Source organism: Oncorhynchus mykiss, chromosome 7 (genome assembly GCF_013265735.2).
Source record: "Oncorhynchus mykiss isolate Arlee chromosome 7, USDA_OmykA_1.1, whole genome shotgun sequence".
In the NCBI taxonomy this organism is placed as follows: domain Eukaryota; kingdom Metazoa; phylum Chordata; class Actinopteri; order Salmoniformes; family Salmonidae; genus Oncorhynchus; species Oncorhynchus mykiss.
The window spans coordinates 8,283,918-8,297,213 of NC_048571.1; the positions used below are offsets into that span (position 1 = coordinate 8,283,918).

The window sequence follows — 13,296 nt, forward strand, 5'->3', positions numbered from 1 at the left end:
TGCGGTTGAAAATTAGCCGGCTGGCTAAAACCGGCACTTTTACTGAAACGTTGATTCATGTGCACTGTCCCTGTAAAAAAATTTAAAAAATAAAAAAATAAACTCAAACTCGTTCCAGGAAGGACATTTTATGGTAATGGATGCACTATAGATGTGATAAGGAGAACGGGGATGGATCACATATAGAGGATATCCTCACGTTTGTTATGGGCTTTCTGTCCTGACCATATTTGGTAAGAAGAGGAAGTCCAGTGATAAGGCAGACGAGAGGAGCAACATGATGGATGAAACGTCCAATCTGTATACAGGTTGAAAGGTTGTCAATGAGTCAAGTCTACAACACTTAGTGGACCTTTTTTATAACAAGTTTTGTGAACAGAAAATTGTATGGAGATCTGTGAAAAAACATCAACCCACTTTCAGTTTCCTTCTGCCTTGCACTGGACCTCTTCTTACCAAATATGGTCAGGGCAGGAAGCCCCTAGCAGTTGTGATAAGTCAGCGTTTTCCATGTCTGTCTGTGGAGCAACTATAACATGAAAGGACTTCCTGGAATTAGCCAAAATGACATAGGAATTCCCTATTTGAATACTACATTTATCTTTATATGGTAAGACGTGTGTATGTACATGTAGTTCTACCGAAATGATATTGATTCAGTTTTCCACAGACAGACCCTGCTTTTAATACAGAGTAGTAAGAGAAAATAATATACTTACTATGACTGAGGTGGTTGTCCCACCTAGCTATTTTAAGATGAATTCACTAACTGTGACTCACTGGATAAGAGCGTCTGCTAAGTGACTTAAATGTAAATGTTTTCACATTTTGGATAAGTTCACATTTTGGATAAGTTCACATTTTGGATAAGTTCACATTTTGGATAAGATAAGTTCACATTTTGGATAAGATAAGTTCACATTTTGGATAAGTTCACATTTTGGATAAGTTCACATTTTGGATAAGTTCACATTTTGGATAAGATAAGTTCACATTTTGGATAAGTTCACATTTTGGATAAGTTCACATTTTGGATAAGTTCACATTTTGGATAAGTTCACATTTTGGATAAGATAAGTTCACATTTTGGATAAGATAAGTTCACATTTTGGATAAGTTCACATTTTGGAGAAGTTCACATTTTGGATAAGATAAGTTCACATTTTGGATAAGTGACATATACTTGTAACATTGTCAATTCACAAATTATTCCAGATTTTTTTTTAAAACAAATCTGAAGTAAAAACAGAACAGGTGAGAAACACAAAGCAGTGTGATTACAGAGTAAATAATCCAGGTTAATCTCTTTCTCTACTTACCTGGGGGGGGGTCCCTTTTTGTCTTGACAGAAGGTTGACTGTGTCGCTGTGTGTAGAACGATGAGGAGCAGGAGAGTTATTGCACTTTATACTTCCACTTTCACAATCAGATATGGCCAGTCAATCAAATCAACGTTTATTAGGCACGTGCACACAGTACAGTGAAACGCTCGCTAACTCTTCTCAAAAATGCAGTACAATATCATTCAAAAATCAAATGCCAAATACAAAAGCCCCAAAAATAACAAGTAGTAATAAAAAGTAGAAGGAAAAACTAGTATGAGAAGTATGTACATATTATATCTGTGATTTATCAAAATGGAGACTTTAATACAAGTAGCGAAGTGACTTGGTACTGCAGCTTCAGTAAACAGCAGTTGAAACCAGAGGAGCACTGTCTCCTAGTCTGCTGTGTTCTGTTGCTGCTGGTCTGCCCGTCATCTGTCCACCAAACCAGAGGAGCACTGTCTCCTAGTCTGCTGTGTTCTGTTGCTGCTGGTCTGCCCGTCACCAGAGGCGTTAGGCTAGGTAAACTGCCACCGACTCGACATGACGTTGTGAATGTATTTTCCCTTCCATTTACAAGCTGAATTTCAATAAACATGATGCACACATAGTATTACATAGAATGCTGTTTTATTTGATGGTTACCAGGTTGACCTCGTGTAAAGGGTCAGGCTGGGGTTGGAGTCAAGGGGTCCAGGTTGACCGTAATAAATAAAATGGGTTGGTATCTCTCTACCCAGGGCCATCTGGCAGCGCTGCTGGGGTTACGGTTCTGAGTCAGGTGCTGAACCCAAACAAACCACTCATCCTAATCCCCCTAACCCTATCTAAAGTACACACATGATTTCTCCTGCTTCTGCTCTCTCTTTCTGTCCCTCTATCTCTGTTCCTCACTATCTTTTTTCTCTCCCTCTATCTCTCTATTGCTCTCTTGATTTGTAGGTATTTCTCTCCTAGGTTCTACTCTCTCTGCTCAGCTGGTATTTCTCTCCTAGGTTATTCTCTCTCTGCTCAGCTGGTATTTCTCTCCTAGGTTCTTCTCTCTCTGCTCAGCTGATTCCCCTCTTTCTTGCCATCTAACATCTCTTTCTCTCTCTCTCCTTGTTATTACCTCATTCCCCTCCTTGTCCTCCGTTGTCTCTCCTTGTTATTCCCTCATTCCCCTCCCTGTCCTCCGTTGTCTCTCCTTGTTATTCCCTCATTCCCCTCCCTGTCCTCCGTTGTCTCTCCTTGTTATTCCCTCATTCCCCTCCCTGTCCTCCGTTGTCTCTCCTTGTTATTCCCTCATTCCCCTCCCTGTCCTCCGTTGTCTCTCCTTGTTATTCCCTCATTCCCCTCCCTGTCCTCTGTTGTCTCTCCTTGTTATTCCCTCATTCCCTTCCCTGTCCTCCGTTGTCTCTCCTTGTTATTCCCTCATTCCCCTCCCTGTCCTCCGTTGTCTCTCCTTGTTATTCCCTCATTCCCCTCCCTGTCCTCCGTTGTCTCTCCTTGTTATTCCCTCATTCCCCTCCCTGTCCTCTGTTGTCTCTCCTTGTTATTCCCTCATTCCCCTCCCTGTCCTCTGTTGTCTCTCCTTGTTATTCCCTCATTCCCCTCCCTGTCCTCCGTTGTCTCTCTTTCTCTTCCTCCAGCTTATCTTTCCCTGGATCCCTCTTCCTACTCTCACCCTGGCTCCCGAGGTAAAGTGCTTCCCTCTTTCTCTCTCTGCATCTTTCTCCATGGATAGCTCCAGAGCGTAAGGGGGGGCTTCAGTCCTCCAGTAGGCCCAGACAGTGCTCTCAAACCTGGATTAGACTAGGCTGAGTGGCCCCATGGAGCTCTGGAGTCTTTCTCTTGCTATACCTTAGGACAGCATACACTCACACACTAAGTCTACTGCCACTAGTGGGCTTGTCCTGGCATCTAGTAGTGTGTGGATGCATAGCTTGTAGTGTCTTAGGCTGTTTCACAGGAAAGTTGGTGTGCTTGCATGGAGGCGCATGCATTAGCATATATAGTCTGTGTCTTTGTGCATGAACGTGTTGCTTATTTTGGTGTGTGTGTGTACAGTATACATGTATGTGTGTGTGTATGCTGGCGTGTTTTCTTGTTCCCCTGCTAAAATGTGATTGTCTCTCTCTCGTTCTCTCCATCTCTCTCGTTCTCTCCTGTTCTCTATCTATCTTGCTCTCGCTCTCTCTCTCTCTCTCTCTCCAGTCCTCAGTGCTGATAGGGTGGAGCAGATGACCAAGACCTACAATGACATTGAGGTTGTCACACATCTATTGGCTGAGGTGGGCTCTCATTGGTGCACGGTCTTTGACACATGGCGGTGATTAGTTGTCATTGATGATTCTGGCCGCGTGATTGGTGGACTAACTGTTGTATGTATCATTGATTGCAGCGGGACCGGGACTTGGAGCTGGCCGCTCGGATTGGTCAGTCTCTGCTTCAGAGGAACCACCTGCTCCAGGAACGCAATGAGTCTGTGGAGGAACAGCTAGCACAGGCCCTGGACCAGGTAACACACACACACTACTGTACACACACACACTACTGTACACACACACACTACTGTACACACACACACTACTGTACACACACACACTACTGTACACCCCACACCCCCTCTGACCCCCCTGTCCCAGGTGCACCAGCTACAACATGAGCTGGGGAAAAAGGATGAGTTGCTGCGGATGGTGGCCAGCGCTTCGGAGGAGAGTGAGACTGATTCCAGCTGCTCAACGCCGCTGCACCCCCGCCAACCCCTAACACCAGCTGTGGCCCTCAGCCAGCTGGAGGCCCTGCAGGGGAAAATGTCTGATCTGGAAGAGGAGAACCTGGCCCTACGCTCTGAGGTATAGCTGACATGACACCTTATTTCCTAGAGTTCACTACTTTTGACCAGGACCCATAGGGTTAAGGTTAGGATAAACGGTAGGGTGATCTGATCCCAGATCTGTGGTCCGTGCCAATTCTACTCCGACTGTGCACTTTATGCGGTCCAGGCTTTTAAAGTCTTCATAGTGGGCCCCCCCCACCTTACTCTAACCTCTGTACCTCTGGTCCTACCAGGCCCCCCCCACCTTACTCTAACCTCTGTACCTCTGGTCCGACCAGGCCCCTCACACCTTACTCTAACCTCTGTACCTCTGGTCCTACCAGGCCCCTCACACCTTACTCTAACCTCTGTACCTCTGGTCCTACCAGGCCCCTCACACCTTACTCTAACCTCTGTACCTCTGGTCCTACCAGGCCCCTCACACCTTACTCTAACCTCTGTACCTCTGGTCCTACCAGGCCCCTCACACCTTACTCTAACCTCTGTACCTCTGGTCCGACCAGGCCCTTCACACCTTACTCTAACCTCTGTACCTCTGGTCCGACCAGGCCCCTCACACCTTACTCTAACCTCTGTACCTCTGGTCCTACCAGGCCCGTCATCTGATAGTTCCTAACACCTCACTGTAAACCCTGTGGTCCTACCAGGCCCATCATCTGATAGTTCCTAACACCTCACTGTAAAACCCTGTGGTCCTACCAGGCCCGTCATTTGATAGTTCCTCACACCTCACTGTAAAACCCTGTGGTCCTACCAGGCCCGTCATCTGATAGTTCCTAACACCTCACTGTAAACCCTGTGGTCCGACCAGGCCCGTCATCTGATAGTTCCTAACACCTCACTGTAAACCCTGAGGTCCGACCAGGCCCATCATCTGATAGTTCCTAACACCTCACTGTAAACCCTATGGTCCGACCAGGCCCGTCATCTGATAGTTCCTAACACCTCACTGTAAACCCTGAGGTCCGACCAGGCCCATCATCTGATAGTTCCTAACACCTCACTGTAAAACCCTGTGGTCCGACCAGGCCCGTCATCTGAAGACGGAGACCATCACCTTCGAGGAGAAAGAACAACAGCTGGTCAGCGACTGTGTCAAGGAGCTACGTGAGTCACATGCACTCAAACACACACACACACACACACACACACACACACACACACAAAAAGGAATGAATCAGGTCAATTAACAAGTAATTAGGTTATTGATCTCTAATGATTAAAGAGCTGTGTGGGTGTGGGTTGGTTCAGGTGAGTCCAACAGTCAGATGGTGAACCTGACAGAGGAGCTGTCCCATAAGAATGAAGAGGTGATGCGACACCAGGAGGAGATTTCCCAGCTCCTCTCCCAGATAGTAGAGCTCCAACACCGCGTCAAAGAGGTGAGGGGAGAGGAAGAGCGCAGTTTGAAGTTGATGTTGTAGTAATACTTGTAGAGGAATAGTACTAAGGAAGTGTGTTTCCAGCTGGCCCTGGAGAAAGAGGAGCTGAGGATTCACCTACAGGCCTCGAAAGATGCCCAGAGATCACTCACTGCAGAGGTGAGTTGTCTAGCAATGAACAGTTCAATGAACTCTGACTCCATAGAAGTTCCTTAAGGTGGGCCCTTTTTCCGAACTCTCCAACATCATTTGAACCACCGCTATATGTCAGAGCAGAACTGCACCTGATAAGCAGTATGATATGGCCCAGAGTTGTAGTATTTAAAATATTATCTTGGGTTTCGTCTGTTATGTTGACACAAGCAGGGAATTTGTGTTCAATGTTATTAGCTGCATCAAGATTTAAGTTAAGGTGTTTATTACTGATGAATGAGTATGTGTGGAATACGGTCATGGAGTGTGGGTATTTAAATGTTGTGTAACTGAACCAGCTAGCAGAGGGTTAACTGTGTTGTTGTGTAGCTGCACTAGCTAGCAGAGGGTTAACTATGTTGGTGTGTAGCTGAACCAGCTAGCATAGGGTTAACTGTTGTTGTGTAGCTGAACCAGCTAGCAGAGGGTTAACTGTGTTGTTGTGTAGCTGCACTAGCTAGCAGAGGGTTAACTATGTTGGTGTGTAGCTGAACCAGCTAGCATAGGGTTAACTGTTGTTGTGTAGCTGAACCAGCTAGCAGAGGGTTAACTGTGTTGTTGTGTAGCTGAACCAGCTAGCATAGGGTTAACTGTGTTGTTGTGTAGCTGAACCAGCTAGCAGAGGGTTAACTATGTTGTTGTGTAGCTGATCTAGCTAGCACAGGGTTAACTGTGTTGTTGTGTAGCTGAACTAGCTAGCAGAGGGTTAACTATGTTGTGTAGCTGAACCAGCTAGCAGATGGTTAACTATGTTGTTGTGTAGCTGAACCAGCTAGCAGAGGGTTAACTGTGTTGTTGTGTAGCTGAACCAGCTAGCAGATGGTTAACTGTGTTGTTGTGTAGCTGAACCAGCTAGCAGAGGGTGAACTGTGTTGTTGTGTAGCTGAACTAGCTAGCGTTGGGTTAACTGTGTTGTTGTGTAGCTGAACCAGCTAGCAGATGGTTAACTGTGTTGTTGTGTAGCTGAACCAGCTAGCAGAGGGTTAACTGTGTTGTTGTGTAGCTGAACCAGATAGCAGATGGTTAACTGTGTTGTTGTGTAGCTGAACCAGCTAGCAGAGGGTTAACTATGTTGTTGTGTAGCTGAACCGGCTAGCAGAGGGTTAACTATGTTGTTGTGTAGCTGAACCGGCTAGCAGAGGGTTAACTGTGTTGTTGTGTAGCTGAACCAGCTAGCAGATGGTTAACTGTGTTGTTGTGTAGCTGAACTAGCTAGCAGAGGGTTAACTATGTTGTTTTGTAGCTGAACCAGCTAGCAGAGGGTTAACTGTGTTGTTGTGTAGCTGAACCAGCTAGCAGAGGGTTAACTGTGTTGTTGTGTAGCTGAACCAGCTAGCAGAGGGTTAACTATGTTGTGTAGCTGAACCAGCTAGCAGAGGGTTAACTGTGTTGTTGTGTAGCTGAACCAGCTAGCAGAGGGTTAACTGTGTTGTTGTGTAGCTGAACCAGCTAGCAGAGGGTTAACTGTGTTGTTGTGTAGCTGAACCAGCTAGCAGAGGGTTAACTGTGTTGTTTTGTCGCTGAACCAGCTAGCAGTGGGTTAACTGTGTTGTTGTGTAGCTGAACCAGCTAGCAGTGGGTTAACTGTGTTGTTGTGTAGCTGAACTAGCTAGCAGAGGGTTAACTGTGTTGTTGTGTAGCTGAACTAGCTAGCAGAGGGTTAACTGTGTTGTTGTGTAGCTGAACCAGCTAGCAGAGGGTTAACTGTGTTGTTGTGTAGCTGAACTAGCTAGCAGAGGGTTAACTATGTTGTTTTGTAGCTGAACTAGCTAGCGTTGGGTTAACTGTGTTGTTTTGTAGCTGAACTAGCTAGCGTTGGGTTAACTGTGTTGTTGTGTAGCTGAACTAGCTAGCAGAGGGTTAACTGTGTTTGGGGTAAAAAAAACTAAGGTCAATGTCCTTGCCCCAGCTGAAATCTAATTAGCTAACAAAGAAAATCCCCATAAAAGATAAGTGTTAGATATCTGTTCTTTTGCATTAGATGCATCTCATTCCACCGCATGTGTATACTGTATGTCACACTTCCACATCTGAGGTGAAAGGTGACAGTGCTAGAGTGGTGTTTGTCAGACCATGAGACATCTTGAAAATAGTTATTGTCACAGAATGATCTGTAGCGTCCGACCGGTTTGGACTACAAAACTATTACCTCTATGGAAAGATGAGACTACTCTCAGTAACACGATGGTGTTCTCCGTTTTGCTCTACGACCCCCCCACACGAGTCTCAGTACAGTCGATCTGCCTGTAGTGTCTGATCAGTCTGGGCTACACACTAATTTGACCCTCTGTGGAACACGTACACTATCGGTCAAATGTTTTAGAACACTTAGTCATTCAAGGATTTTATTTATTTAGACTATTTTCTACATTGTAGAATAATAGTGAAGACATAAACTATGAAATAATACATATTATAAGTGTTAAACAAATCAAAATATAGCCACCCAAATCAAATAGCCACCCTTTACCTTGATGACAGCTTTGCACACTCTTGGCATTCTCTCAACCAGTTTCAACTAGAATGCTTTTCCAACAGTCTTGAAGGAGTTCCCACATATGCTGAGCACTTTTTGGCTGCTTTTCCTTCACTCCGTGGTCCGACTCATCCCAAACCATCTCAATTTGGTTGAGGTCGGGAGATTGTGGAAACCAGGTCATCTGATGCAGCACTCCATCACTCTCCTTCTTGATAAAATAGCCCTTACACAGCCTGGAGGTGTGTTGGGTCATTGACCTGTGTTGGATTATTATCCCCCCCCCCCCGGCTTATGGGTTAACTATGTTGTGTTGTATAGCTGAACCAGCTAGCAGTAGTGTTAACTATGTTGTGTTTTGTAGCTGAACCAACTAGCGGAGGGTTAACTATGTTGTGTTGTGTTGTATAGCTGAATGAGCTAGCGGACCGTAATGTAGAGTGTGTGGGGATGCTACATGAGTCTCAGGAAGAAATCAAGGAGCTGCGCAGTAAGAACACTCCGTCTGCAGGCATGAGACGACACCTGCCCTACGGACTCTTCCCCATGGTGAGATATATACCTTCTGTAATGTGTGTGTGTGTGTGTGTTAGGGATGTAACGATTCACCAAAACACAGATCCAGCTCAGAGAGGGCCAGCTCAGACAGATCCAGCTCAGAGAGGGCCAGCTCAGACAGATCCAGCTCAGAGAGGGCCAGCTCAGACAGATCCAGCTCGGACAGATCCAGCTCAGAGAGGGCCAGCTCAGACAGATCCAGCTCAGAGAGGGCCAGCTCAGACAGATCCAGCTCAGAGAGGGCCAGCTCAGACAGATCCAGCTCAGACAGAGCCAGCTCAGACAGAGCCAGCTCAGACAGATCCAGCTCAGACAGATCCAGCTCAGACAGATCCAGCTCAGACAGATCCAGCTCAGACAGATCCAGCTCAGACAGATCCAGCTCAGACAGGGCCAGCTCAGAGAGGGCCAGCTCAGAGAGGGCCAGCTCAGACAGATCCAGCTCAGACAGATCCAGCTCAGAGAGGGCCAGCTCAGACAGATCCAGCTCAGACAGATCCAGCTCAGAGAGGGCCAGCTCAGACAGGTCCAGCTCAGAGAGGGCCAGCTCAGACAGATCCAGCTCAGAGAGGGCCAGCACAGACAGATCCAGCTCAGAGAGGGCCAGCACAGACAGATCCAGCTCAGAGAGGGCCAGCTCAGACAGATCCAGCTCAGAGAGGGCCAGCTCAGACAGATCCAGCTCAGAGAGGGCCAGCTCAGACAGATCCAGCTCAGAGAGGGCCAGCTCAGACAGATCCAGCTCAGAGAGGGCCAGCACAGACAGATCCAGCTCAGAGAGGGCCAGCACAGACAGATCCAGCTCAGAGAGGGCCAGCTCAGACAGATCCAGCTCAGAGAGGGCCAGCTCAGACAGATCCAGCTCAGACAGATCCAGCTCAGAGAGGGCCAGCTCAGAGAGGGCCAGCTCAGACAGATCCAGCTCAGAGAGGGCCAGCTCATGAGCTCCATCCGCAGCAGATTTGTATTTAGAATGGAAAATGAATGTGTTTATGCAGCAAATGTCAGTGCATCGATTCATTCTCTAATTAAACCCAATCATTTCAAACTAAAACGTATCGTTCCTGTATCTTATTGAAGCCCATGTATCTAGGTATCGATCAAATTATCTTTAAAGGGTAAGATGCATATCCATAGTGTGTGTATGTGTGTGTGTCAATCCTATTTATGTGTGAATATGTGTGCGTGTGCCCAATAGTGTGTGTACCTATTAATGAGTGTAAATGACTGTGTCTCAGGACTCCCTGGCAGCAGAGATTGAGGGCACCATGAGGAGAGAGCTGAGTGTCGAGGACGAGGTGGCTTTCCAGGACCAGAAGTGAGTATAGAACACACACACACCGACAACAACAAACACACACACACACACACACACACACCCACACCGACAACAACAAACACACACACAAATAGAAGAGCAAAAGCAATCAAAGCAGAAGCTCCCCTCTCTAACTCCCCTCTCTAACTCCCCTCCTATCTTCCTCTTCTCTAACTCCCCTCCTCTCTTCCCCTCTCTAACTCCCCTCCTCCTCTAACTCCCCTCCTCTCTTCCTCTTCTCGAACTCCCCTCCTGTAACTCCCCTCCTCCTCTAACTCCCCTCTCTTCCTCCTCTTCTCTCTTCATCTCCTCTCTACCTCCTCTCCTCTCTTCTTCCCTCTCTCCCCGTCCCCAGAGTTTCCCAGAAGAAGGTGTTTCAGACTGTACGCGTGGTCAACGAGTCGGTAGAGCGAGCTGCGGCGATGGCCACGCCCCCTATCCCCGGCTCGGGAGGCAGCTGCCTGGTGATGACGGCCCAGCCCTTCCTGTCCGCACAGGGGATCGACCAATCCCACGGCCGCGCCAAGTGAGTTACCCAGGTTGATCCTGATTGTTAGACCTGCAGTCTAAAGCACCCGTATTGACTGTAGTGGATTCATTGAGTCAGTGGCAACAACATGTGAGAGAATTCAAAGCATATTATTTGATATGATTTCATTCAAACCTATTTCAGTGAATTTAGAGCCTACAGAGGAGTATATTTGGGTAAGCATGTGTTTGTGTTGCGTGTCTGTCTTTGTAGTAGGGAGGAGGTCCCGCTCGGCAAGCCTGGCGCACCAGGAGGAAATGACCTCGTGTCGGCGCTGCACCGCCTCTCCCTGCGGCGGCAGAATTTCCTGTGCGAGCGGCAGTTCTTCCAGGCGGAACGCGACAAGAAGCTGGAGGCCCTGGCTGGGGGGCCGGAATCGGATGTGGAGGGGAGTGGCTACAGCTCACCAATGAGCAGCGTCATGTCATCCTTCACCAACCTATCAGAGTTCTCGGTCTCGTCCAGCTGTTTTAAGACCTTCCTGCCTGAGAAGCTGCAGATCGTCAAGCCCATGGAGGGTAAGGATACGTTCATGCTTTAAGTGTAGTCATGATAATGGGCGCGTTCCAGGCAGTGCGATAAGCAACCCCTCTGCACAAATCTACCAGTGATTGAATGCCACATCATCTTTTGCAGTCAGGCATCAGATTTCAGTATGTTAGGCTGCGTTTAGACAGGCAGCCCAAATCTGATAATTTGTCACGATTTTATCAGAGGTGATTGGTCAATAGACCAATATCTGATGTGAAAAGATCTGATGTGATTGGACAAAAGACCAATTAGTGAGAAAAATATCAGAATTGGGCTGCCTGTCTAAACACACCCTTAGAGATGTGGTTCCTGAATGTAGGTGGCCTGGAATGCAGCCAAAAGCTATGATATCTATCCAGGAGTTATTCCTGACCCAATATCTATGAGGTCTATATTATCATATCTGTATACTGGTACTCTTGAAATTAGGATATTAATTAGGAGTTTTAGTTTAGTTGTGATGTAACGCATTGATCCCTGACCTCTAACCTTTGCCCTCTCTAGGCTCCCTGAGACCAGAGTTTGAACCCACTTGGTCACATTATGATATCTGTCAACTGTAACACTCCTAATTGTCATCTGTGAGTAACGCATTTGACGCCTGATCCCTAACATTTAACCTCTGACCCCTCTAGGCTCTCTGACTCTGCACCACTGGCAGCAGCTGGCCATGCCCCACCTGGGCACCATCCTGGACCCCCACCCGGGCGTGGTCACCAAGGGCTTTCGGCCCCTCCCCCATGATGCTCTCGCCGACACCGTCTACCGCCTCACTGACCTGGAGGAAGACGAAGAGGGAGGCGACGAAGAACAGAAATATGACATGAGAGGTACTTTTATTCACTATGTACATTTCACAATTGATACATACATACATAGTGGGGCAAAAAAGTATTTAGTCAGCCACCAATTGTGCAAGTTCTCCCACTTAAAAAGATGAGAGACGCCTGTAATTTTCATCATAGGTACACTTCAACTATGACAGACAAAATGAGGAAAAAAAATCCAGAAAATCACATTGTAGGATAGATAGATAGATCTCTCCTATTGTAAAATGACTGACTGGGTATTTTATATATATAGATATAGATAGATAGATAGATAGATAGATAGATAGATAGATAGATAGATAGATAGATAGATAGATATAGATCTCTCCTATTGTAAAATGACTGACTGGGTATTGAAAATGAAAATGTGCTACATATGTCTTATTCATATAATTATGAAAATAGTTTTTTTGTAAACGATTGATTTAAAATCATTTAGCAGTCTCACTAACAAAGGTTTGGGACTTTTCAGGAAACAGAGGGAAGGAAGGGACAGACGCCTGGGAGAAGAAGGGAGAGGAGGAGGAAGGAGGGATCACCTTCAAGGTGCAGTACTCATCAACACCGGAGGAGAACAGGGAAAGGATTAGGGAGCGTTTGCCGTTGAACGGGCCACCGGTGTCTCCCGTTTTCGTACCAGTACCAGGCTCTCCACAGCTCCCTCTAATCCCGATCACCTGTGACCTCCCTATGACCTCTAATGCCCCCTGTGACATCATCAGTGTCCCGGCCCTCTTGGCTCTGCCTGTCAGTGTAACGTCCATGGCTCCTGTCCAATCCCAGAGCCTGACTGTCACCAGTCTTACTACTACAACCTCCTCGTCAGGTAAGTTTAAAAAAGATTTAACATTAAAAGTTTAACGTTATAGCTGGAATTCTTAATGGTGAAACAGCCGTGTCCGTTTGCGAAATTAAAACACCAAATAAGTTATTTTAATCAACGGAGACTGTTTTTCCACTCTGACATAATCGTCCTCGCCGTTGAAGAGCACAATTAGTTTCACCATGCTGCCCGACGCTCCCCAGCCCAGCAACAACAACCATGACAACGTGGTGGAGCGACCAGTGGTTTCCCCTTACTACGGATTACATCCTTTAACCAATCATCATCTTCTTTCACAAGATAAGGAACTGAAAAGGGCCGTTATTGGAAGCCGTTGGTCTGTGATGGAATGTTTGAATGGTGTGTTTTGTCTCTTCAGTTTATAACCCGGGGAAATGTCAGAGTTCAACGTCTTCCACCTACACCTTTACAACCTGCCGCATCCTGCACCCCTCTGACATCACCCAGGTCACCTCCAGGTACACACACACACACACACACACACACACAC

At 46.8% G+C, this 13,296-nt stretch overlaps 1 protein-coding gene across 3 annotated transcripts in view; it reads left to right on the forward strand.

Annotated features, from left to right (window-relative positions):
- Positions 1-13,296, forward strand: part of LOC110528741 (trafficking kinesin-binding protein 2) — a 47,304-nt gene that overhangs the window by 30,192 nt on the left and 3,816 nt on the right. For 2 of the 3 annotated variants that reach the window (XM_036982402.1, XM_036982404.1), the window contains 14 exons: positions 2,957-3,004; positions 3,522-3,598; positions 3,709-3,825; positions 3,953-4,162; positions 5,175-5,253; positions 5,398-5,528; positions 5,613-5,687; positions 8,608-8,745; positions 9,993-10,072; positions 10,428-10,598; positions 10,815-11,119; positions 11,768-11,962; positions 12,435-12,788; positions 13,165-13,264. In XM_036982402.1, the coding sequence (XP_036838297.1) occupies positions 2,957-3,004; positions 3,522-3,598; positions 3,709-3,825; positions 3,953-4,162; positions 5,175-5,253; positions 5,398-5,528; positions 5,613-5,687; positions 8,608-8,745; positions 9,993-10,072; positions 10,428-10,598; positions 10,815-11,119; positions 11,768-11,962; positions 12,435-12,788; positions 13,165-13,264 (2,080 nt within the window). The remainder of the gene's footprint in view (positions 1-2,956; positions 3,005-3,521; positions 3,599-3,708; positions 3,826-3,952; positions 4,163-5,174; positions 5,254-5,397; positions 5,529-5,612; positions 5,688-8,607; positions 8,746-9,992; positions 10,073-10,427; positions 10,599-10,814; positions 11,120-11,767; positions 11,963-12,434; positions 12,789-13,164; positions 13,265-13,296) is intronic. The other variant, XM_036982403.1, reaches the window with a different exon arrangement.